This window comes from Limanda limanda, chromosome 3 (assembly GCF_963576545.1).
Source record: "Limanda limanda chromosome 3, fLimLim1.1, whole genome shotgun sequence".
Lineage (NCBI taxonomy): Eukaryota > Metazoa > Chordata > Actinopteri > Pleuronectiformes > Pleuronectidae > Limanda > Limanda limanda.
This window is the reverse complement of record NC_083638.1, coordinates 1,694,623-1,720,964: the sequence shown is the minus strand read 5'-3', so window position 1 is coordinate 1,720,964 and position 26,342 is coordinate 1,694,623. Positions and strand designations below refer to the sequence as shown.

At 41.8% G+C, this 26,342-nt stretch overlaps 2 protein-coding genes across 2 annotated transcripts; one reads left to right on the top strand and one right to left on the bottom strand.

Annotated features, from left to right (window-relative positions):
- Positions 1-1,137: 1,137 nt before the first annotated feature.
- LOC132998070 (up-regulator of cell proliferation-like) lies at positions 1,138-8,254 on the top strand. Its single transcript, XM_061067559.1, has 3 exons — positions 1,138-1,174; positions 3,204-7,903; positions 8,132-8,254. The coding sequence occupies exons 1-2, from the start codon at positions 1,138-1,140 to the stop codon at positions 7,877-7,879; spliced, it is 4,713 nt and encodes a 1,570-aa protein (XP_060923542.1). The 3' UTR covers positions 7,880-7,903; positions 8,132-8,254.
- Positions 8,255-10,537: 2,283 nt separating this feature from the next.
- Positions 10,538-25,470, bottom strand: LOC132998791 (NACHT, LRR and PYD domains-containing protein 12-like). Its single transcript, XM_061068537.1, has 8 exons — positions 25,343-25,470; positions 23,839-24,053; positions 21,778-23,632; positions 20,492-20,665; positions 19,814-19,987; positions 16,336-16,509; positions 16,004-16,172; positions 10,538-10,660 (listed from the first exon to the last, which is right to left on the bottom strand). Exons 1-8 carry the CDS (start codon positions 25,468-25,470, stop codon positions 10,538-10,540), a joined length of 3,012 nt encoding a protein of 1,003 aa, XP_060924520.1.
- Positions 25,471-26,342: the final 872 nt, after the last annotated feature.

Sequence of the window (26,342 nt, the reverse complement as noted above, 5' to 3'; positions counted from 1 at the left end):
GCAGACACGTAAACTGTTGGTTGAGTGAGAGAATTACACTGTCGCTTCAGACAAACACAAACGTAAGCATAAGGATCAAACACGAAAGCCGGAGCAACTTTAAAAAGTTGTCAAAAAATAGATCGGGGTTGTCAGTATCTTGCACTCAGCGATCTATGCCAAACTAAATGTTATGATAAAAACTAAATGCTCAAAGGAAGAAAGAGGGAAGAGTAGTGAAGGTAGTGCAGCTCCACCTCGAGGGATTTATAGTTGATGCTCGGACAGTAAAATAATCACATTCCAATCCAACAATAACAAGCAAAGGCACTGCCTCTGTAACCAGACTCAGACTCAGACTCCTGGCAGGGGCTTGAAGCTTTATACATTTAGCCCCTCCCCCTGGGCTTAGATAGCAAATTAAACAACATGATGGCAGTGGTGTATAAAGTACTTGAAAGCCATACTTTGAGTTGTGAAAGTGACTTAGGTAAAAGTAATAGTCACCCGTCAGAAAATGACTTCAGTAAAAGTCTTAAAGTAGATCATATTAAATGTACTTAAGTATCAAAAGTATCTGGTGTTGAAATGTACTTAAGTATCAAAAGTACAAGTACAAGTACCAAAGTTAAAAAGTAATGGACCAGTCCATCGTAACTTTGTTACTTCCCCCCATTGCATGATGGGCAAAACCAATACATGGAAACAAAATAACTGGTAAAACCGCTGAATAGTGTGTGTGTGTGTGTATGTGTATGTGTGTGTGTGTTTGTATGTGTGTGTGTGTGTGTGTGTGCTCCTGTACAGATATCTTTGTGAGGCCCAGTTGGTGACATTTTGACCCTTAAGTAAGACAAAGTGACATATTTTCCAGAAGGGAGAGAACAAGAGAGAACCTGTTGTTCCAGTTCATCAAATGCTTTCGGTTCTGCTTGTCTAGTATAAATAGCAGAGCTGACGGGAGCAGCCGCACAGTCTCCTGTAACACCATGTCAGGTACGTTTTCGTTTATATGCTGGAAACTTAGTTTAATGATTTGATTGATCTGATTTGAATGTCTGATAATAACAGTGGTTCTGAAACTAGTGAAACAACAAGTATTTCTCTTCCAGGTTCTGAGGCACAAGGGAGTCAAGGAAGACAAGGAGAAGTCAGACCATGTCTGCAGTGAACAAGGAAGAAGGAGCGCTTACAGGTACATCCCTGTGAATACTTTGAAAGATCTGGGCCTTTAGATCAAATGGAGCTCAATAAATAATTAAATACATTTATAAGCAGAGGAAAATGATAAAGACTAAATTCCCTCATCGCGGTAATGATCAGGAGTTAAACTCCATAGCTTGCAGTACATTCCAGCAAATGCAAAACAGGAACAGCAACTTACTGTTGTAGAAACGTTCGATCAATTACATCACACCCAAGATATTTTGGCCTCAGTTTTTCACAATGGGAGGAAGTGGAGACATGTTGTCTATCTTTTCATTAAGTCCACTGTCACCACAAAAACTCTTTTCAGTTCAGGTCGCAGATTAAAGCAATTCTCTGTGGGCAGTGCAGGTTGACTTTCACAACAGGCCCAGTGGGTGCAGGTCACACAGAATCTTGGTCCATTCATACAATACAGGACTTAATTTAGAAAATTATTAAAGTCACAATACAAAAGATAGTTCAATAAGAAATATTTGTGAAGTTATGTACAGAACTTAATTTGATGGTTTAGACTAGCAACAGGTTCAAATAAAGACAATTTGAACATCTTGGCCACAAACTAAACCGAAAATCTACTATGTTCGAGTCTGTAGAATAACTATATTTGGCTTTGTGGAAATACAGTAACAATTGTTCTGTGAAACTTACAAGTTAATATATATTTTTCTCCAGATTTTGACGCACAGAGGAATTAAGGGAAGGCTTTGACCATGTCTACAAGAGACCCAGAAAGTGAAGAGCTTGCAGGTAACTCATTCAACTTTTATTTGTGTACGGACACAGAAAGCTTACAAAGCAATATGTTGAGATCTGTATGCTTGTTGCGTGAATGGGCACAAAGCTGTAGCTACCAAATTTATACTGAATTCTGTCCAGCTGAGGACGTTAAAAACTTGGGTTGATTATACGAAGTAGACGACGAGCAGGGTGTTAGACCAGTGTATCAGGTCCTGTCTTACGGTGGTAGTAACAATATGTGATTGGACTAGAAGCCGCTTGCCCATGTCCACCAACATCTTATAGTCTCTGGCTTGCTCCACCTGACCAGGAATGGTCAGATGGAGGAGAACCTCTCTGTTCCTGTTCCCCCTCACAGACAAACGTTTTCCTTTGAATTGCATTTGATGTTTTGGATGTAAATGCATTGGTAGTAGTTGTCTTTGTGTCTATTGTTGCTGCAAGGCATGTGAGTACCTGGTTGTGTGTCCACGTATACCTACCTTGGGAGAGACTTATTTTACAACCAGTGAGGATGAGGGTAGCATAGTGGGCAGGATGGATCTTCGTTCAGCCACTGCTGTAGGTTTTTGGGTGAGGGAGAGACGTCGTAGGTTGCTCTAAGCAGGAAGCTAATCCTGCTAGCTTCCATTCCCCACAGGTCCTTCCAGCTGATCTGTCTTTTCTCTATGATTTCCCATCTCATCCACTGCCCCTGTCTTGCTTGAGTGACAGCCTTCACACATCTTGCTGCCTCTTTCTGATGCCAGATTTCCAGGACTACCAATTGTCACTGATCTGAAGGAGTGGCCTTGTTCCACAGGGAACTACTCTGACCTAGGCTCAAACCTCCGCTTCCCTGTTAACGTGACCCAAAATGTCAGTGTTCTAGAGTGCTGCTCTTACCTGTTGGTTGCTTCTTTTGGTTTCCATTTCCGTTCTGTTGTCAATGATGGTCCAACAGCCCGTATATATTTGTCTCTGGACTCTGAGAGAGTCTTCAGCCTTGTTTTGGTGAATTTAAACTCCTCTACAAGACCTGAGAGAGGCAGCTCGAGGAGGACATGTCCCTTCAGGCCGATGTTGCTCAGACATCTTAGGATTCCTATACGTAACAATGAAAAGTTTTGGTTTCATGTGAATGAAGTATTTGCTCCCAAATGTTGTTCACAAGAAAGATTTACAGTATGTTACACTGCAAAATAACACACACCCAAACAACTAAACATACATATACAATCCAATAGGTGGTGCCAGTCGTGAATTTCTAAAATGTATGTTCTCTTTCTCTTTGACAGCCCTGTTGAACTTTCTTGTCAAACTTGGACTGAAGGACTTTTATCCCAACAAGCTCAATCTACGGTCTCTCTTTGAGATCAACAAAAACAGTATTGAGGAAAAAACTGTTTTATCGCTGGAGGAAATACCATGGTGTTTCCTCAGAAAACTGTTCAAAATAAACGCAGAATGCAGGAGCTCAATACAATCATCAATCAGGCCAGAGGAAAACATTGAGGAAGACAATGATCTCTCTGATGAAGACCTTTACACGGCTGATGACTCTAGAGACGATGAGGTTAACCCCCTCGACCTCATAGTCGCTCTCTTCCATTGCGCTGACAGCTCCCTGCAGCAGGAAATGGCCCTCAAGATGTCAATGTGCCAGTTTTCTCTTCCACTGCTGTTGCCCCGCGGCCACAAGAGTCAGTGTACCCTGATGCTGTGGGCTCTGAGAGACATCGTCAAAGAGTGGCGTCCACATGAAATGTCTGAATCAAGAGGGTTTGTTGAAGACAACATTGTCCAAGCAAATATACCATTCTTCTCCTTTGTGAGGCTGAAGAACAGTAGTTTATCCAAGTCCCAGATTTTGAATCATGTCCTCAGCAGTGGGCAACAGAACTGCAACATCTTCATACACAGAGATGTGGAAGGGGGGGGGGTCAAAAGAGAAATTGTGAATGGTCTTGTTGAGGTTTGCTGGTACCTTCCCTCTGGCGGGGAACAACTTGAAATTTTTTCTGAGCCTACTGCATTTGCAAATTTGCGAGGGGACATCTGTGAATCACTCACACAATTCAACTTTCTCTTTCAAGTATCAACAGCTACCTTTTTGTTTCTGGACAGCGTTGAAGAAAGTGAGCAAAGGATTCTATCTTCTCTTCAAGATGTGAAATCCAAACTCTTCTTAGTCTTCAATCGAAAGGGAGGGAATGCCAGTGAGGAAATGATGTCTGTGAAGAGATTGGTGGATGAATTAGGTTTACCAAAGAACAGACTGAAGGTCAAAGACCGGAGGCTAAATGTGGCAGAGTTCTCAAAGAGACTTTGTGAGGTCATCAAAGCTTCCCTGTCAGATGCGAAAGACACCATGAGCATTGTAGATATGGTTGAAAAAGCTGTTGAACTTGGTCTGTCTGTGGACGAAAGCAAAACTGACGAACAGAGAAAAGCAGCTGAGGAGATCATGGACGACATTGGAGTGCGAAGTATACCACACTATAAAAAACTAAATCTTACTTTGCAAGGAGCGAACTGGAAGAGGTTGTCAAAGTTAGAAAAGGAAGAGTGTAGACTGAAGACATCAGGTGATTCTGGCCTTGAGGACTATAAATGTAAACTTCAGGAAGAAAAAACTAAAATCCGACAGGAGCAACAAAATTCTGACGTATCCAAAGGAATGAAGACTTTCATCAAGTGCTTATCTACAAGTGACAAAGAAAAAAGAGATGTTTTCCTGAAGTGGATGAAACTGAAGTTTAATACACATTCACGAGTCGAACTCTCTGTGTTACGTCACAAATTCAAAGTGCAATGCAAGAAGAAAGACGTCAAACTCATAGCAGAGTTAGACCAAGCTTTGGTGGATAGCTCTTTAGGAACAGAGCATTACATGAGAGAGATGGGACTGATCTACGAGTTCTCAACCAGCAGCTCAACAACAGCTGATGAAATATCCCAGCTCCCTGGTTTGGCAGCTGAAATGCTGTTGGATGGATATCCTTTAGAGCTTTTGGACGGAGATGCCTCCAACGTCCCAGAGAGATGGGTGACAGACGTACTGACGGAGCTTCACAAGAAGGTTGGACAGAGGAGCAGACTGTTGGTACTGACTGTGTTGGGTGTTCAGAGCACCGGTAAGTCAACGCTCCTCAACACCATGTTTGGTGTGCAGTTTCCTGTCAGCAGCGGCAGATGCACAAGAGGAGCTTTCATGCTCTTCCTCAAAGTTGGAGAGGATTTGAAAAGTGAGTTAAACTGTGATTTTATTGTCCTCATTGACACAGAGGGTCTTAAGTCTCCTGATCTGGCACAACTAGAGGACAGTTACGAGCACGACAACCAGCTAGCAACCTTTGTCATTGGCTTGAGTGATGCCACCATTATCAACATAGCAATGGAAAACTCAGCAGAAATGAAAGATGTCCTGCAAATTACAGTGCACGCATTCTTGAGGATGAAAGAAATGGATGACAGAAAAAAGCCAGTTTGTCATTTTGTTCACCAGAATGTTTCATCGGTTTCAGCTCATGACAAGAACATGACAGAAAGAAAACATCTCCTGGACCAACTCAATGAAATGACTCAAATTGCAGCTGAAATGGAAAAGAAACCTTCTATCAAAGAGTTCACGGATGTGCTGGACTACGACATGGACAAGAACAACTGGAACATCCCACGACTCTGGCATGGAACTCCACCAATGGCACCAGTGAACACAGGTTACAGTGAAGCTGTGGCAGATTTCAAGAAAAATCTTTTGCAAACAGTGAAGAAGAACCCGTGCAATGAAGTGTTGCAGATCCCAGAGTTTCTGGAATGGATGAAGAGTCTCTGGCGGGCAGTGAAATATGAGAACTTCCTCTTTAGTTTCAGAAACCATCGTGTGGCTCATGCCTATGACAACTTGTGCACAGAGTTCAATCAGTGGGAATGGGAGTTCAGAAAAGAGATTCTGACCTGGCAAACACAAGCAGAGGTAGAAATCTTGAATGCTGACAATGAATCTGAGGTAGAAACTTGGAACAGATTAGTTGGAGGAAAAAAATCTGAGGTGTCAGACAAAATAACAGACCAACAAACAAAAATGACTGGAAAACTCTCCGACTACTACAAGATGAAAGACAAACGAGCTCATCTAATAGAGAAATACAAAGAGGACTTTTTAAACAGTGTCAAAGGCCTTGGAGATGAAATCAAACATTCTGTGTGGGCAAACCTGGATTGCATCCTAGAACTAAAACTAAGTTTAAAAAAGGTTCAGGACATTCAGAGAGAATACAGAGGTGTGATTGAACAGAAGGTCATGAAGCTCCTGGGTGACTGTGACGCGTCAACTCTGACTGAGGAAGAGCTGACACAAGAGTTTGAAAAGATGTGGGCTGAAGCCACTGGAAACGTGTCCGGCCTGGAAGAGCGAGACATTGCAGCATGCGTCCTGAAGCAGCTGAGAAAAGACTTCTGTAATCAGAACGTCAATGAGGCTTTGCAGAAAGCAACAGACCTAAAGGAAATGGGGACAGGTCCATTTAAAACTAGACCTGATCACGTAGACACTCTTATGCAGAAGCACCAACATCTGTTGGAAGGAGATTTGCAGAGCGTTGCAGACAGAATCATTGACTCTTGTACAAGGTTTGTACGTGATAAGGTAAAGACCGATGGAGATTACCAGGACTCTTTCACAAAGGATCTTCTAAAACAAATTGATGAATCCCTTAAACAAGGTAACAACCATCACAAAACAAATATGCAGTTTGAGATTGACCTGAAACTTCACATTTGTGGCATCGCTTCAAGGGAATTTGTCAACATGCACAAAAGATTCTTGTCAGATAATAATCCACACACTCAGCTGGAAAAGTACAAGACTCAGTACCTGTCAGATTTTCTCGATTTATACAAAAACCACTGCCAACGCAAAGCCAAAGATTTTGTCCAGTCTTGTATCAAACCTGCAGTGAAACAGTTCATCTGTGGATCTCTGGGAGTAAACATTGTGGATCACATTCTGACAAGTTCCCATTCAGCAGAGTATAGTTCTCGCACAATCTTCCAGTACAACATTCAGGAAGAGTTGCTGCTACAGGAAGACTTCGAGAGTTTTGTCAGTTACATTGCTAACTATGAAATATATGTTAAGGATTGGATATTTGAGCAAATCCTGCAAAAGATGTCAGAGGACAAGACTTTGTGCAAACTGAGGAACAATAATCTACAAGTCATCTACAAAAAAATATCAGAAGCGATAGATCAGGCAGCAATAGGAGAGGATGGTGCTCCGCTGCCAGATAACAAGGAAAGCATCACAAAGCTAATCAGCAACATGCGCAAACATTTGATGAAAGACATCTCACTTTCAGTGGAGGCTGAAAAAAACACCTTGTTTCAAATCCAAAGCTCATGTGATTCATTCATCAAGTGTCTCAAGATCTCAATGAAGGAGTTGAAGGACCAACTGGAAGAGGAGTTCTCAAACTCTGATGACATCACTGAGACTCTGAACAAGCTTCCAATCAAACCACAGGATCAGCTTTTCAAGCGAGTGATTGGTTGTGGACGACAGTGTCCATTTTGTTATGCTCCCTGTGAGGCCGATGGCAAAGAACACACGCAGCATCATGCAGCCATTCATCGGCCACAAGGTCTTGGCAATATCAGTTATGAGTCAAATAAGAAGCTGGTTGATTCCCTGTGTACAACTGAAGTTCACAGTGATCGTTCATTCAGAAACTCAGACACGAAAGGGGAGTGGCATCCTTACAAGGACTACAACAAGTACTATCCAGACTGGATCATTCCTCCAGACCGCACCATAGAAGTATCTAACTACTGGAAGTACGTCCTGGTGAAATACAATGACAGATTTGCTGAAAAATATAAAGCCGAACCAGCTGATGTCCCAGAGGCCTGGAGGAAACTCACAAAGGAACAAGCTCTGAAGGGTTTGAACGACGCCTTCAACATGAAGTGAACAAAGTGCAACTGAACACATCAGGTAATTCAGTCCAATTTATTATGCAGCAATAGATTCACATTCACTTGGATGAAATATTATCTTTACTCAACTATTTTTTGACACAGACTCCGGAAAATGTCCAGACTTTGTTTTTTTCCAGTTTCACATCTTACATTAGAAACGTCATCAACAGCCCCACTCACTTTCTGTGAATGTTCTGGACATTTTCCTGCTGTGTTCTCACATTCTCTACGTTCTCACTTACAGCCTCTCCAGAAAGTCTCAGGAACATGTCTGGACCTCCGTGCAGGTCTGAAAGCAAATTCAGAGAACTACAAGTCTTCAGTCTAATTCAGCTTCAGGAAAAATTACTATTTTGGGGGGAAACTGTGCAAGAGATTATTGTTTGGTTTGTTTTTGTTGTTTAACTCTTGTGTATCTTTTTGGTTAATGTGACTAAACGACCAATTTATTTCAGTGAAAATGAAAAAAGAACAACAGAGTTAGTTTGGACCTCTGTGCATTTTATTTTCTTTACGACTCTTCGAAGATTTATTTTTTGGTCGTTTTTTTTACGGTGTCAAGAGTCACTCACCCTCCAGCAGAACAACTTGAGTGCATGAAATGACAATGATAAAATAAATAAACGAGAAATGTCAAAATGAATGTATTTATGTATATTTTTTACCTGTATTTTTGTTCCTTTTTGTTGCCGTATGTTTGTGCATATGATGAATTATCTTTTATATTACTTGACGTAGTTCAGGGCAGAGAAACAGATGTGCACGGTGATGTGGATGATGAAGTTATGAATGTATTTTCTCTATGTACGTAATGACTATAATGAAAACAATGGTGATATACAATATACTAAGACCATGTGATGAAATATTCAGTAATATACTGCCATTTATATCGTTACTTTTATTTTTTAAGTTGTTTAAGTTTGCTCAAGTAAATATTATTATTCAAATATTGGTAAGGATTCATATTCTTCTGATTAAAATGTATTTTTCCATTATTTACATGCTCATTTTCTAAATGACAAGTACAGTACCAGGGACATGATGATGATGATGATGATGATGATGATGATGATGATGATGATGATGATGATGATGATGATGATGATGATGATGATGATGATGATGATGATGATGATGATGATGATGATGATGATGATGATGATGATGATGATGATGATGAAGCACCAATTGTCTTCGTACATTTTTATTTTTTGACTTTTTTGCTCATGTTTAGATATCGACGAAATAAGTGAATGACATTTGATAATGTGACGAATTTACAAGCTTCAATAAATGATGAGTCAGTTAATCATAGTTTGTGTTTGACTTTTTCTGATCACAAATGTTTTTTTTTGTTGATAGTTGCATAATGAATAGAGATATTATGTAAAAGGAACACATGAAATAAAATAATAATATTATAAACAAAGTTTTCAAATAAAGAAAATAGCTATACACATTTTGTTTATCTTAAATTAAAGAATGATGCCATGAAAACCATTTTGGTTAGCATTCTGCATTCAGTTAGTTTCCGCTGTTGATGTAACATGGTGGGACACACAGGAAACTCTGCAGCTTCACGCCACTCACCTGCCACTTTGGTAAAACAGCCACAAGGGGGCACCCAAAGCACAGCTCCAATTTATCCAATCAGCACAGGCCAAAGGGAAACCAGCTGAACACACACACACACACACAAAAAGTATCAACCTGGAGGGTAACTATTTTATTTATTTTATTTTATTTTATTTTATTTTATTTTATTTTATTTTATTTTATTTTATTTTATTTTATTTTATTTTATTTTATTTTATTTTATTTTATTTTATTTTATTTTATTTTATTTTATTTTATTTTATTTTATTTTATTTTATTTTATTTTATTTTATTTTATTTTATTTTATTTTATTTTATTTTATTTTATTTTATTTTATTTTATTTTATTTTATTTTATTTTATTTTATTTTATTTTATTTTATTTTATTTTATTTTATTTTATTTTATTTTATTTTATTTTATTTTATTTTATTTTATTTTATTTTATTTTATTTTATTTTATTTTATTTTATTTTATTTTATAGTACAGGTGTCTGTCTGTAATGTTGTGTTCTCTTGTCCTGTGTTGATACTTCAGAATTATTCCTCGTCATGAGTGAGTCGTCCTCAAACTCTTATATTCTGTCACTTTTATAGTTTGTGTTCAGAGTGAAGATAGAAAACTTTGTGTTCATCCTACCTGGTTCATCTGCACTGAAGATTTTAAACTCAATGTTTACATCAAATTAAATAGAATCTTCTTTATTACTGTTCACCTGAGTGTTTTAATGGAATCTATGAGTGTGTGTAATGTTGTGCAGCTTCTTAGAGCTGTTGGGCCGAGGTGAAAACGTTGTATTTCCAGTTTGGGGCGAATGTCTTGAGGGGAAGTAAAAACAAAGATGTAAGAAATGAAGGAAAGAAAAATATGATTTCTGTGACTTGCTCTGCACTTACTTCACTGAAAGGTAAAATCTAAATGTGCAACGTAGATTCAGTAAGAAAGATAAAAGGTGATGATCAATAACTTCCTCTCAGGACGATGACAGCACAAAACTCACAATCCTACTGAGATTAAATGCATTTAATTACCTCCCACAACTGAGCCTCATCACTTGTCAGGCGGTGGATCCAGAAGAGCTGCATTCCTCAGCTTCACTCCTCCCCCTGGCTGCAGTGTGTCGGTAGGAGGAGGGTTCGAGTCCCAGCCGCTCTCCAGACTGAGCTCCTGACGCTGAGGAAGATCATCAATGAAACTGAGAGAAGCTCGAATCCACAGATGAGTGTTCCATCTCCTCTTTTTTTTTTTTTTTAATACTTTATAAACAATATTCAGATACATAACAAATTGTTGACAAGACATAATACAAATTCACAAACAAAAACAAAACATAGGGTTAAAACACACACCAAAAACAAACAACAAAATAAAAACAAGCTGCCAGACAGATTACTTAATTACATATATGGTCTTTTGGGAATGTTCTCACAATAGCCCTATCTCAAAGATAGGGCCAAGTAACATGAATAATTGAACAGAGTAATATACTACATCAACTTATGTAGCCAGGTAGGTCAGAGTTGCTGTGGAGTTAAAGATATATTGCACTGCGCCAAAGCAGGTCCCCATGTTCTCTCAAACCTTTTCTGTGTGTTGCCTTTGTGGTGACGCAGTTTTCCATTTGAATAACAGAGAACATCTCGTTAAGCCAGTGTGTGAAGCAGGGTGGAGAAGTAGACTTCCAAGTCGGAAGAATACGTTTCTTAGCAACCACCATCCCAAGGTGGAGAGCAGTTTGTGTGTCATAAGGAAACTTAAGAGTCTCTGCAGAGCATCCAAGGATGGCCAGATCGTAGTTTGGCTGAAAGTCTCCAGAATAGGCTTTTGAGAGCCACTGAAAAATGTTCCTCCAAAAATTATACAGTTTAGGGCAAAACAGTAAAGGTGCGCCAGTGAACCCTTAGCAGCACCACACTTATCACATTGAGAGGAGACCGATGGGAAAATGCGGTTTAGCTTTTTTTTTTTTAATAGTGCAGTCTATGCAACACCTTGTACTGGATTAATCTATAACAAGAATTTAAGAGTTAATCCGAGTCATTGCCACCTCCCAGAGCTCAGCTGATATATCTGAGTTCAAGTCCCTAGTCCAGGCCTCCCTAATGAGGTCAGAAGAAATCTCATCAGCCAGACATTCTATCAATGAGGGGAAATCAGAAGCAGTGATGATCACAGGAGACCGACAGTGAGACAGAGAGACGGAATTCAGACGGACAAAAAAGGGCTTTAGGTCCTTGGGGGTCATTCTGACTCCTATCTCTTCTTCATTATACAAAGCTTATTTTGATAAACTAATTTCTCAGATAAGAAATGACCTAGAAAGATGGGGGATGCTCCCCCATCTTTAGTGGGTAGAGTGGAGACCATCAGGATCAATGAATTGCCAACGATGCTGTTTCTCTTTCGCTCACTTCCTATCAACGTCCCAGTGTCGACATTTAAATAGCTGGACAGATTTATTTCTGATCCACGATATACCAGCTACTTGAGGGAACGACTCTCAGGCCTTTCTCACAACTTCAGATCCAATATAGAATTTTGCCTAATGAGGTGTTCAGATGTTTTATAATACGACGTTATTTTGACAACAAATAAGGAATAGGACGGAACAAAAAAATTACAGACAGATTTTGAGAGGATGAGTGAAATTGGAGAGATTGTAAATTTTGTCTTAAATCATACTTGAACCACAGTGGCTGGTTTTATGGAACATACCTTCAAGTGGGTTGGGAAATAACTAAATGTATATGTGCAGAGCTCTAGTGTTAATAACCCACAACATGATCACAATGAACTGGCTCGAACCCCAGCCACCTACCTTGGACCAATGGACCCAAAGACTCAGCGAACAGCTAAACTACAATTCAGGATGGACATTTATCAGAGAAATGGTCGTCTGTCATAAGGTATTTAGCAAAGTGAACATATTGTATCTATTTGTAGTATTTCTTTGGACACTTTGAAAAATGAATGTAACCCCTCAACTCATTACATGTCTCATGCCATTGCATTGATAACTTTTCTTATGTACTTTTAGACCAAGACTATTTGTGTGTAAATTATAATGTGAGATTCACTGTCAAGGAACTTGTTTTAATAAATGTAACCGTTGTAAACAGTGGTGACACGACACAGTGACACTAGACAATAAGTGTCGGGCCTCATTTACCAAACGGTGCCATGTGTCTGATCCATTGTGTAAATGTGTGTTCGCCCCTTCGCCCTCATGACAAGACGCCACCACAGCCTCCTCTGTGAGTCATGTGATCTCAGAGAATTTAATCTTTAATGAAGTGGAAACTGTTTATTTTCATGTAAAAATAAAGAAATGATTCATGTAAACAAAGCAGACACAAGATTTTACAAGTGAATAAAACAAGCTGAGGTTTGAAAGAGACGTTTCTGTGATGATCAAACTGGATTTCGTGGTTTTCCTGCAGCAGTTGAATTAAATCATTTGAAGCTGAGATTTTCGACCTTATTCCGTTAAACAGTGAAACATGGAAAGTGAGAAACTCAAACTCAGGTCAGATCCGTCACCTGCGACTTTACAGAGAAGATCTTATCTGACGTGATTCAATAAAACAGCGTAAAATAAAATAGGTAACATTTAGACAGTAAATAAAGATGAAGCCCAATTATCTGCATCGCCCCCTGGTGGTTGGCTGCAGTATAGGTCATAAACCCCGCCTTCTCCATGTGTCTGATCAGCTGATTATTGAATCAAAAATTCTCTCTGTGTTGTCGCCGTGAGACGTGACGGACGACATGTTGCTCACCAACCAATCACCACTTGACGTTTCCATGGATACAATATTCTGGTATCAACCAGATTAAGACAATAATCTGAATAAGACACTAACGTATAAACAGGTTCTGATAAACTAAACCTTAATGAGATCATACTCAGAATAATCAACAATCATTGATAAAACATGATAACGTCCTGTCGGAGTTTACACAACATCTTGACATCCGACAGTTACAAGTGATGACATCACGTCCTGGACATAGTGAGGTCTGTGCGTGAAGTACGATCTTATTGTCTGATGTTGTATATACACTGTACATGAAAGAAAGTCCACTATAAAACTTTCTATCTCTTTTTACATGAGCAGGAACATGCAGATCAGTTATGAACACATGTGTGAAGAATCCAGAGAGAATGAAAATCATCAAAATGTGAATTCACATGTTTTTCATGAAGTCATTGAACTGATTCGATCTGATGAGTCCAGACGTTTTCATCTTCTCAGTGAAGCAGAGCCTCAGGCTCCCGGCTCCAAACCAATTATCTCTGTGTTTCTAAACGTCTTTCACCCACAGACTCACACCACTTTACATCAGAGTCATTAGGTGAAGCAGGTTATTAAACTATGTTCATGTCAAACTTCACTATTTGACAAATAACATGATTAAATTTACTTTGAACAGAAAAACAACCTCAGCTTCTCATTGGATGAAAATATTTCTGTTTCTTATTTTATCTGAAAAAGTTCTTCACCTCGTCATTTTCTTTTCTTCTTTATTTACATCAACTCTTAGAAATCACTGATGACTTTATACTTCAATGTACTGAGCATCTTATTTACAGCCTTGTCTCATCAATCTGTGTTCAGCCTCTGGATCCTCAGGACACAGCTCAGCCTCCGTCCACACACACTGTCCTCTTCACACTCAGCTCCACTAAGATCACCTCCACCTGTTGAGAGAAGAAGACATCAGTGTCCCAGAGACTCACTTCATCAGCTGTGAGTCAGTGATGCAGCTCATCCAGTAGAAAGAGCAGCAGGGACTTCAGTCCTGTTCAGAGGTGGAGCAGCTTCCTCTCCGCTTCATGTTCACGTGTTGGAATGAACACGCTAAGAGCTCAGTGTGTGTCCTCTGCATGTCAAAGTGCAGAGTGGACACCTGAGAGGTGGATTTACTGCTGTTACAGGTGAAGACATGTTTCACTGTGTGAGCACGTGCACATAAAAGGGGCGGGGTTTACTGTGTATGGCCAATCACAGACATGGACAGTTTGACTGAAGTCGCCCGTGGAGTCCGTGGAGTCGCCCCTGGTTCAACTCCACGGAGAAACAACAAAAAGACGAACCTCCCTACCCTGTCTAGTGCCTCTGAGCAAGGCACCTTACTCCCCCAACATCTGCTCCCCGGGCGCCGTACATGGCTGCTCACTGCTCTGTGTGTCCTGCACCAGATGGCTTAAAAGCAGAGGTTAAATTTCCCCTTGCATGAGTGTGCCTGTGCATGTCTGTGCATGTGTGTGGGATAAATAAATGTATCTTAATCTTAATCTTAATCAGAGCCTCATATTTCACAACCAGGATCAAACTGTTCTATAATAAGTCAATGTGTAAGTTACAGCGCCCCCTGGTGGCATCTGGTAAAAATATATTACGTGACCACAACATAATAACGTGTGTGAACGAGATAAATAACTCGAGGCCACGAGATCTGAATCTGTTGTTTACTAACAAGACGAGTGGAAGAGAAGAAGACACACACTGTCTCACTGTCTCTGAGGACACACACTGTCTCACTGTCTCTGAGGACACACACTGACTCTGATGACACACTGACTCTAAGGACACACACAATGTCTTAATGACTCTGAGCACACACACTGACTCTGATGACACACTGACTCTAAGGACACACACAATGTCTTAATGACTCTGAGGACACACACTGACTCTGATCACACACTGACTCTGAGGACACACACTGTCTCACTGACTCTGAGGACACACACTGTCTCACTGAATCTGAGGACACACACTGACTCTAAGGACACACACACTGTCTCTGAGGACACACACTGTCTCACTGACTCTGAGGACACACACTGTCTCACTGACTCTGAGGACACACACTGACTCTGAGGACACACACACTGTCTCTGAGGACACACATTGTCTCAACGACTCTGAGGACACACACTGACTCTGAGGACACACACACTGTCTCTGAGGACACACATTGTCTCAACGACTCTGAGGACACACACTGTCTCACTGAATCTGAGGACACACACTGACTCTAAGGACACACACACTGTCTCTGAGGACACACACTGTCTCAACGACTCTGAGGACACACACTGTCTCACTGACCCTGAGGACAAACACTGACTCACTGACTCTGAGGACACACTGACTCTAAGGATACACACAGTCTCACTGACTCTGAGGACACACTGACTCTAAGGACACACACAGTCTCACTGACTCTGAGGACACACACTGACTCTGAGGACACACTGTCTCACTGACTCTGAGGACACACTGACTCACTGACTGAGGACAGTCACTGTCTCTGAGGACAGACACTAACTTTGAGGACACAAACTGTCTCACTGACACTGACTGAGAACACACACTGACTCTGAGGACACACACTGTCTCACTGTCTCTGAGAACACACAATGTGGTGGAAACCTCTGACATCACTACTCAATAAAAACACATTGACCTGTCTTCAGGACTGACTCCACCCATCTACTGACCTCAGAGTCTCCAGTCGACAGGTTGGACTCTGCTGTAGATCAAGCAGCTCCTTCACTCCTGAGTCCTGCAAGTTGTTTCCTCTCAGATCCAGTTCTCTCAGATGAGAGGGGTTTGACCTCAGAGCTGAAGCCAGAGAAGAACAGCTGATCTCTGACAGACTGCAGTCCTTCAACCTGTAAATAAAGGATAAAACTTAACTGTCAATTAAACTGAGTTCATGTGGATTCAAGTTAAGTATGAAAAGGAATTATATTAAATTATAATTAAATGAGATCAATAGGGTATAAACGCTGTATTATAGATATGAGATCTACAAAAGTCAGTCAGTGAACTGACCTTAGAGTCTCCAGTCGACAGGTTGGATTCTGTAGAAAACCACACAGCTCCTTCACTCCTGAGTCCTGCAGCTTGTTGTCGGTCAGATCCAGTTCTGTCAGATGAGAGGGGTTTGACCTCAGAGCTGAAGCCAGAGAAGAACAGCCGATCTCTGACAGACTGCAGCTCCACAACCTGTACAAATAATAACAATGATTAACTTCTTGATAGAGTACTTTTTAAAAACAGTTTACAAAGTGCTTTGACAGCAAAGCAAGAAAAATAAATAAAAACTTGAACCCATAAAAGCAGGAACATGACAATAGAGATAAATGAACAAGTGAATAAAAGGTAAAAATGATAAAAACACAGTAAAAAGACAACATCACATAAAAACAAGTCTATAAAAATGTCTTTTAAGAAGTGATTTAAAAGAAGTCCCTGACTCTGCCTTATCTCCTCAGGGGGCCGTTCCAAAGCCGAGGGGCCCTGATGGTAAAAGCACGGTCACGGTTTAGTTTCAACCTGGACTTTGGAACAGCAGGATCCACCTGAGGATCTAAGGCTGCATGCAGGAACATACCAACTCAACAATTCTGTGATGTAGTTTGGGGCCAGATGCTTTAAAAGTGATCAGTAAAATCTTAAAATCAATTCTAAATCAGACAGGGAGTCGATAGAGAGAAGCAAGGATCAGGGAGATGTGATGTTGCCGTTTACTACCAGTGAGAACCTGCTGCGTTCTGAACTGGTTGGAGGCAGGAGAGAGACTTTTGGCTTCTTCCAGAGAGGAGGGAGTAACAGTCGTCCAGTCTAGAGAAGACTTGTATAAAGTATAAAACATCACTGTAAATTAAACTGATATAATGTGTGAAAATAAAGGACTTTGACTAAACATCCCTGTCTCTGTTTTCAGACCTGAAGTCTGAGTCAAGTTTTTCTGGATGTTTTCTGGAACTTTTCCTTCTGCCTCCTACTAAAGTTTCTGAGCTGCTCCATGTGAGAATAGAGCAGGTGAATGTCCAGAGGATTCACAGAGAGCGAGTGGACGTGTTGAGGACACAAACACGTGAGACGGACGTGAAACTAGAAGAAGACAAATATCTCAGGATGAAGAAGAGGAGCCGTACACGTAGAAGACGAAGACGTCAACTTGGAAACACGAGGACATTCCAGATGTTCTGGTGATGAGGGCCGACGCCGGTGTGGATGAGTTGTAAACATCAACACTGATCTTTCCACAGTTTATACATCAAGTCCGGCCTCCTGCTGCTCTACAGGCTCCGCCTCCTGCTGCTCCATCCGTTCTTCATATGTGAAAATCAGACTCAAGAAAATGTCCAGACACTATTTTACAGAGTTCATGACTGAAAACAACTTGAAAGTCCTCGTGTCCTCGGGGATCAGTTGTTTGTAATATGTAACTTCACCACTAGATGTCTCTCAATATCTTGCTGGATATGTTCAGGAGTCGTATACGTGGACTACGTTAACATGTTCGACACCTAGAGACGTCACTAACTCCTTCACAGTGAACCTTTAACTTAACATAACTTAACATAACCATGGTGTTGGGAAATGTTTTTTAACGAACCACAGGCCATCTTCCGGCCTACATGTAGTCAAAGCCTGGAAACAAGCATGGGCCTCTTTGTCTTGAGAGAGCCAAGGAACTCAATCTCCCAGGGGGCAACATGTTGCATTGTTTCAGCAACTTCACACAGAGCTGTGAAAAGCCACCAAGGGTCGACTCCAATTGGTCACTCTGGCCCAATGACCTGTGAGGTCACCGGTCCTATATTAGACCAAGGTCTACCCCAATTTTCTCTCTTTCCACCGACCCACTGATGAGACAGCCGTTTCTCCTGCATCTCCAACTCAAACCTTCACTTCCCATCCAACGAGAGCAGTGCAGCGGTGCAGCCCCCAGCTCATCTCATCAAGGAAACCGCCTCTCAAATCAAGCTTTTACAAACTCCTCGCAGCGACTCGATGTCCTGCAGGTAAAGACAATCAACCACCAATTGAACTGCACAGCTCAACAGGACCGGGACGGCAAAGCCAGAAGACGTCACACAACCAGCAGGACGAATTAAGAACGGCGAACTGCACAGCAACTTTCTCCCTTTCTAAGGACTGGTAACATTTTGGGCTTAATAATTATACAAGACGAACAAAGACTGTTCATTTGATTCTGTGTGACGTTTATAAGTTTATAAATATAATAATATAATATAAATATGTGTGATATTGTTGTTCTAAGTTGAATGAAAGTTAATTAGTTAGGTACGCTCTACACAGACTATTTCATGCTCTGATTACTATTCACCATATAAATCTTACCCCGCTACGAGTTGTAAAACCACTTCTGAAGAAAAGGGGGGGGGTGGCTACCATCTTAGGAGCTCACAGGAAGGTGGTACTCTCTTGGTCAACCACCATTTTGAAAGCACCCTAATTTACATAAAAACACACACACACACAAACTCACTCACATACACATCTTTGTTTAGCTAGTACGTTTGATAGTAATTTGTGTTTTTATACTTTATTATATTCATAATAAATGTTTTTCTTTCACAGATGTTCTTTCATTAATGTTGCATAAGTGAATTTTGCCAACCTCCACACTGTCAAGAACTCCATAAACCTTCACTGTTCATTATATAATCTTTGATAGTTAATATTGAGATTTCTAATTGAACTAGATCTAAATGAGACTGATCTTAATCAATAAATTGTCTATCTTTTCCTTTCTGTGAAGGGTGGTGCCCCGAGAGAACTTTAACAAACTAAAGTTATTATTTAATATTAATATTTTAAATATTAATGTTTTATATTTTATTTTGATAACCAAATTTATTGAATGCCTAAAGGCACCTATGGTATCACTCCTAACCATTATTGCACAACAATGGTTCTCATGGAGATATGTGTTTTGGCTCCGCCCCTCGTCAGAATGTTCCAACATGTTCCTGTTGCTGTGAACGAGTCGGACCCGGACAATCTCCTGCTGCTGCTTCAGCCCAGTCCCAGAACACCAACGCAGCACGCTGTCATGTGGTCAGTCCACAGGACCACCAGGACAAGTCCTGGTTAGCTTGGTTGACTTTTGACCTTAAAGCTCCAGTGTGGAAGATTCAGGTTAAGGATCCACTGTTAGAAACTGAAGAGAAAAGAATCCTAAAGATGTTTTCACCAGTTTCATCTAAACTGTACAAATTGTTGTTTTCTTTACTTTAGAATGAGACATTTAAGTTTTAAATACTTTATATTAACATTAGGAGCAGGTCCTCTCTACAGAGACAGACATTTTTTTTTAAAGTAGCAAAACCTGGACAAACTAAACCTTTTGAATTTCTACGACTAATGAAGCTACCACAGGTTCTCTTTCATGTTTGGAAGGTTGAGGGGTATTCAGCTGCAACATGACACTTCACCAGAAGATATCACTACACTCTACACACTGAACCTTTAACATTAAAACATGATGTCTGACCTCAGAGTCTCCAGTCGACAGGTTGGACTCTGTAGAAAACCACACAGCTCCTTCACTCCTGAACCCTGCAGGACGTTTAGACTCAGATTTAGTTCTCTCAGATGAGAGGGGTTTGACCTCAGAGCTGAAGCCAGAGAAGAACAGCTGATCTCTGACAGACTGCAGCTCCACAACCTGGATAAAGAAATATGAATATTAGAATGTGTCCTCCTGTTGTTGTGTATCGTCATCATGACCTCAGTCCAGTCGGTCACCTGAAGATAAATATCAGATCAGACATGTTGGACCATTGTTTCATTCATCACCTTCTTCTCTGTGTGTTGGTCACTGAGCAGGTTTGTGTAATTAAACACTGCTTAAAGCAGGGACGGCTCCTGATGTCACTTCCTGTTTGTTTCTACACTTATTGAAACGTGTTTCAATAAAGGATGTGTCTTATTTTGAAAACCTGAGGAGGATGAGTGCTCGGCCTCAGTCCACATGTTATTTACTGAGACTTTCTCAGTGATCAGGAGCAGGTGAGTGCAGGTGAATGGAGTTGATGAGGGGGACGTGACTGACAGGCTGGGTGAGGGACAGATGACTGAGGGACAGTGAGCAGAGCAGAACTGAGACAATTTAAATGAATAATAACCGAATGAGAAAGACAGTCTGAAAGGTGAAGAAGGATTTAAGGACCTCAGAGTCTCCAGTCGACAGTTTGGACTCTCCAGTCCAGAACACAGCAGCTTCACTCCTGAATCCTGCAGCTCGTTTTCTGTCAGATCCAGTTCTCTCAGATGTGAGGGGTCTGACATCAGAGCTGAGGCCACGACTTCACAGTGAGTCTCTGAGAGTCGACAACCAGCGAGTCTGTAATTAAAGAAAATATCTGTTAGAATAAAATCAGAAAACACAACATTCATACAAAACGTGATCATGTGACCCTCACCCTGGAAAATCCCCTTTTTGCCTCATGAACATGTCAAAAACTCAAGAGAATCCTTTCAGATTTGGTTCTAGCGTTCATTTAGACTGACAGAGGAACACATACACCTGAGAAAGGTTGTGGTTATTTTAAAAGTTTAAGTTTAAAAACTTCAGGTGAAGGAGTTTGAATGTGTAATTTTATTTAGTGTCCTAGACAACATGCGTCCTGGTTCAGGTCCACATTGTTCAGTTCTCATGTTGCCATGAGCTCTGAGTAAAGGAGAATTAAACCCTCGGCTACATGAGCATCAGATAACTGAGAATCTGCAACACACAACCAGTGAGTCACAGTGTAATAAAGTGTGTTATTGCTGGACTCACCTTTCTTTGGAAAGAAATCTGTCAACAGCTGCTTTCTGTCTTGTTCCTTTGTCTCTTTTATTTTCGGATTCACAGACTTTACGTTTGCTTTCCTGACATATTGAACATCACTTCTCCAGCTGTCACTCACTTCCATTATGTTTACAGAACAAGGACTAAACCATTAGTTTAGTTCAGGCCTTCAGTCAATCAATCCATTTAGTCAACCAGTTTCATTAAGCACTTGCTACTGAAATCAATATAAGTAATTATTAATATATATATATATATATTTTAAATCATTAAGGCTTTTCAAGGGCCCCCCCATTTGCGAACAGGAAGGTGTTACTCTATTGGTCAATCACCATTTTGAGAGCCCCTCATTAACACACACACATACAAACACACACACCAGCCACTTGTCCTGGAGCCAATCTCAGCTGACACTGAATCTCAGTCTCCAATCAAACTAACTGCGATCTCCATGTCTTTGGGTTTGTGGAGGAAGCTGGAGAACCCAGAGAAAACCCTGCAGACACCAGGAGAAGCTCCTCCTCACAGAAGGCTGCACTAACAATGTTGACCACTGCAACACCATGCTGCCCAAAACAATGAGGACCATTTAACACTGAGTGTATTTGAAGAACAACTCATCTGCACTGATTGAACATGTTATTGATCATGTCTGGACTCACCGAGCCTTCCTGCAGTTCCTCACAGCTGGGATCAGTCTCCATCGACCCTGGTATGATGTGTTGAACTTCTTCAGGTCCAACTCATCCAGAACCTTCTCTGACATCTGCAGCATGTAGGCCAGAGCTGAGCAGTGGATCTCAGAGAGTTTCTCCTTCGATCTGTTCTCTGACGTCAGGAACTGTTGCATCTGCTGATGAACTGAGTGGTCGTTCATCTCAGTCAGACAGTGGAAGATGTTGATGCTTCTGTCAGGAGAAATGTCATCACTCTGCATCTCCTTTAGGTTGTTGATGACTCTCTGGATGATCTCTGGATTGGTCTCTGTCCGACCCAGCAGGCGTCCTAAGACTCTCTGGATGATATTTTGATTGTTCTCTGTCCGACCCAGCAGGCCTCCTAAGACTCTCTGGTTGGACTCCAGACTGAGGCCGTGAAGGAAGCGAACAAACAGGTCCAGATGACCATTTGTACTGGTGAGGGATTTCTCCATGGTTCTCTTCAGGAGGTCATCCAGGGAGAAGGTACCCCATGTGTTCCAATATGTTCCCAATAAGTTCTTGAGTTCTTCTGTGTTCCTCTTGGTGTGGCAGTGGAACATGTAGACTGCAGCCAGGAACTCCTGAACGCTCAGATGAACAAAGCAGTAGACTGATTTCTGGAAGATCACACACTCTCTTCTGAAGATCTCAGTACAAACTCCTGAGTACACCGAGGCCTCTGTGACATTAAGACCACACCGCTCCAGGTCTTCTTGGTAGAACATGATGTTTCCTTCCTCCAGATGTTTAAGTGCCAGCCTCCCCAGCTTCAGGAGAACGTCCCTGTCAGCCTTCTTCAGCTGCTGTGGAGTCGTCTCATGTCCCTCACCGTACTTGTTGTTCTTCCTCTTTGTCTGAACCAGCAGGAAGTGTGAGTACAGGTCAGTCAGGGTCTTGGGCAGCTCTCCTCTCTGGTCTGTGGTCAACATGTGCTCCAGAACTGTAGCACTGATCCAGCAGAAGACTGGGATTTGACACATGATGTGGAGGCTCCTGGACGTCTTGATGTGTGAGATGATTCTGCTGCACAGCTCTTCATCACTGAATCTCCTCCTGAAGTACTCCTCCTTCTGGGCGTCAGTGAATCCTCGTACTTCTGTGACCCTGTCAACACATGCAGGAGGGATCTGATTGGCCGCCGCAGGTCTGGAGGTTATCCAGACGAGAGCCGAGGGAAGCAGATTCCCCTGGATGAGGTTTGTCAGCAGCACGTTGACTGATGACCTCTGTGTGACCTCAGACACAAGCTCCCTGTGGTTGAAGTCCAGAGAAGTTCTGCTTTCATCCAGGCCGTCAAAGATGAACAAAGGTTTACAGACAGCGAGCGTCTCTGCCGTGAGCTTCTGTAACGCTGGATGGAAAACACGGAGCAGCGTGAGGAGACTGTGCTGCTGGTCCTTCACCAGGTTCAGCTCCCTGAACGAAAGCACAGTCAGCAGACCCACATCCTGGTTTTCTAAACCCTCTGCCCAGTCCAGAGTGAACTTCTGCACCGAGAAGGTTTTTCCAACGCCAGCGACGCCGTTGGTCAAGACGACTCTGATGCCTCTCTGCTGGTCAGTGGAGGCTTTAAAGATGTCGTGGCACCTGATGGGAGTGTCGTGGAGGATCTTCTTCTTGGAAGCCGTCTCAAGCTGCCTCACCTCATGTTGAGTATTAACCTCTTCACTCTGTCCCTCTGTGATGTAGAGCTCAGTGTAGATCCTGTTGAGGAGGGTTCTACTTCCTGTTTCATCACTTCCTTCAGTCACGTGTTCACATCTCCTCCTCACACTGAGCTTATGTTCATCCAAAACCTCCTGCAGACCACGATCTGCTGAAAGACAAGAAACAATGTCAGAGACAGAGAATCTGCTAATTGTTTATCAGATAAAGAAAAACTACAGAAAATAAAAGCTTTTTAACTTTGTGCTTTTCTAACGATGTTACATGTTGATGCTGTATGAAGGAACAAAATAAAACCACATGTGCTGTTGTCAGAAGTGAAGACATCAGCAGACACATGTACAGTGCTGCTCTGACAGGCTGTCTGAGCTCCAGCTCCTGTTCTGGATCTTTGTCCACACTGGGGACAGGAGGAGTCTCCTGAAGAACCAGACTGGTCCCAGTATGAGGTGATGCACTGTCTGCAGAACCAGTGTCCACAGCTGGTGGAGACTGGATCCTTCAGGACATCCTGACACGAAGCACAGAAGGACGACTGCTCCTCCTCAGAAACATGACTCCTCTCCCTCTCCCTGTGAAGACATTTCCTGATAACTCGCATGTCACAGTCACAGGTTGTCATTACTTCTGTCAAGGAGGTTTTTTGTTTTCACCCCGTATGTGTGTGTTGGTTTGTTCGTCAGTGGGATTATAGAAACAGGCGGTTTCAGGTCTGATGAGGTCGGTGAAGAGAGAGCGTTTCCATGACCAAGCACCCGTCTCTGCGTCGCATGCGTTTGCACACTGCGGCAAGGATAAACGCTTCACTTCCTGTAGCCATTAGGTGGCGCTGTGATTTAAAGTCATGGTTTCTCTGTAGATATCATCAGGCCGGGACTCTTGTCTTATGTGTCTAGTTTGGACTTGATTGGACCAAATTTGTCCGAGATACAGACAGTGTTTTCATGGCGTTTAATCAAACTTTGACACCACACCACGGTCACACGGTGTGACGAAAAGTTTAAATATTGATAACTTTTGATCTCCATCTTGTTGTGATGACACTCATCTAAATTATAAGTTCATTTGATGAAAACTCTATGACAAGTAAATCAAAGTAAAAATGTGGAATATGGCCAAAATGGCCACTAAATCCAAAATGGCGGGCTTCCTGTTGTGCTTTTCATAATGCACTCACTTTTTTGTGCATTTGGTCATGATACACAACTGTCCTCATTTTTGTGAGGATCATTGAATGATAAATGAGGGGCTTTTCCGTAGATGGCGCTGTTGAGCTATTTTGCCGCGCCCATTTCCAAATACTCCAGAATACGTACATTTTCACCAATTTCTAATGTACTGCAAAATTTAGACATTTTTTGAGCATGTTGAGGCCCTCAAAAAGCCAATTCACTACGCTCAGAATAATCCTTACAATTTCAATAGGGCCTCCCACCGGAGGTGCTCGGGCCCTAATGAGTCTCTGGTGGATTTCAAAGTGGTTTCATAAGGACGTGTTTGTTCTTGGTGGAGGTCTGAGCTCTTTGAGTGATTCTGAGAGATTAGTCACCAACTTGAATGAAGCTGTGTCCTAATTCAGGGGCCACACTAGAGGAAACTAGATCCTCTTCAGAGCAGGTCACAGTAGAAACAGTCTCTTACTTTGTGTGTGAGGGTCCAGTTTCATTACTGAATAATGGAGGCTCTCTTCTGGACTGGTCACTCTTCAGAGACAGACAGCTGGACCCTGGAGACTCTGCTCTCAGTCTGTGGTCCTGACCTCTGCAAACACAAACATGTTTTTATTCAGAACACATCATTCACTGGTTCATTCTCTGAGGATTCAGTTTGGAGCTTCACATGTTTGTAGCAGGTCTCTTACTTTGTGTGTGAGGGTCCACGTTCATTACTGAAGTCTGGAGGAAAGTCTTTGGACCAGTTACTCTTCAGAGACTCACAGCTGAACACTGGAGACTGGGCTCTGTCCTCTTCCTCCTCATAACCACTCATCTTCAGTCTGAGAGGAAAAACACTGTGAGCTCAAACATACACAATGAGGCCAGGTACTTAAACTCAGTGTTTCTTCAAATATAGCTGCCTCCAGTAAGGACCACAGCACTGACCCTGCTCTGCTCAGGATCACCAACGACCTCCTCATGGCTACTGATGACTGCGTGTAAATGGAATGGATTTGTATTTATATAGCGCTTTTCTAGTCTGATGATGACCACTCAAAGCACTTTACTGTACAGTTTCCCATTCACCCATTCTTACAGTGCATCTATTTGCAGCACTTAGTTATTCTATGGGGGCCATTCAGGGTTCAGCATCTTGCCCAAGGACACTTCGCCATGCAGATGGTTCAGACTGGGGATCGAACCACCGACCTTCAGGTTGGAGGACGACCACTCTACCCCTCAGCCACAGCCGCCCATGTGCTCAGTCCTGGTACTTCTGGACCTCAGTGCAGCATTTGACACAGTGAACCAGAAAAACGGGGGGGGCGGGGGGGGACTGTACAGGACAGAAGTTCTGTGTGTCTGTTAATAACAGTCTGCCGCAGGGATCAGTTTTGGGGCCTATTTTATTTTTGTTGAACATGCTTCCCCTCATTTCATTTTTATGCTGACGATACCTGTGGTGGGAAGTAACGAAGTAGAAATACTTTGTTACTTCCCACCACTGGTATCGTTACTGTACTTAAGTAGACTTTTCACATATCTGTACTTCACTTGAGTATTTATTTCCCTACGACTTTTTACTTTTACTCGTTATATTTGAACACAACTTTCTGTACTTTACCTCTTACATTCTCAAAACTGGCTCGTCACTCGCGTGCCCGCTGCCTGGGGTTGAAATGTACTTAAGTATCAAAAGTAAAT

Coding starts and splice junctions, on each gene's coding strand:
- LOC132998791 (XM_061068537.1), bottom strand. CDS start 25,470: ATGAGTGGTTATGAGGAGGAAGAGGACAGAGCCCAGTCTCCAGTGTTC. Junction 23,633..23,838: donor AGCTGGAGCTCAGACAGCCT/GTCAGAGCAGCA, acceptor CTTGTCTTTCAG/CAGATCGTGGTCTGCAGGAG. Junction 10,661..16,003: donor CAACCTGTCGACTGGAGACT/CTGAGGTCAGTA, acceptor GATCTTCCTCAG/CGTCAGGAGCTCAGTCTGGA.
- LOC132998070 (XM_061067559.1), top strand. CDS start 1,138: ATGTCTGCAGTGAACAAGGAAGAAGGAGCGCTTACAG. Junction 1,175..3,203: donor GGAAGAAGGAGCGCTTACAG/GTACATCCCTGT, acceptor TCTCTTTGACAG/CCCTGTTGAACTTTCTTGTC.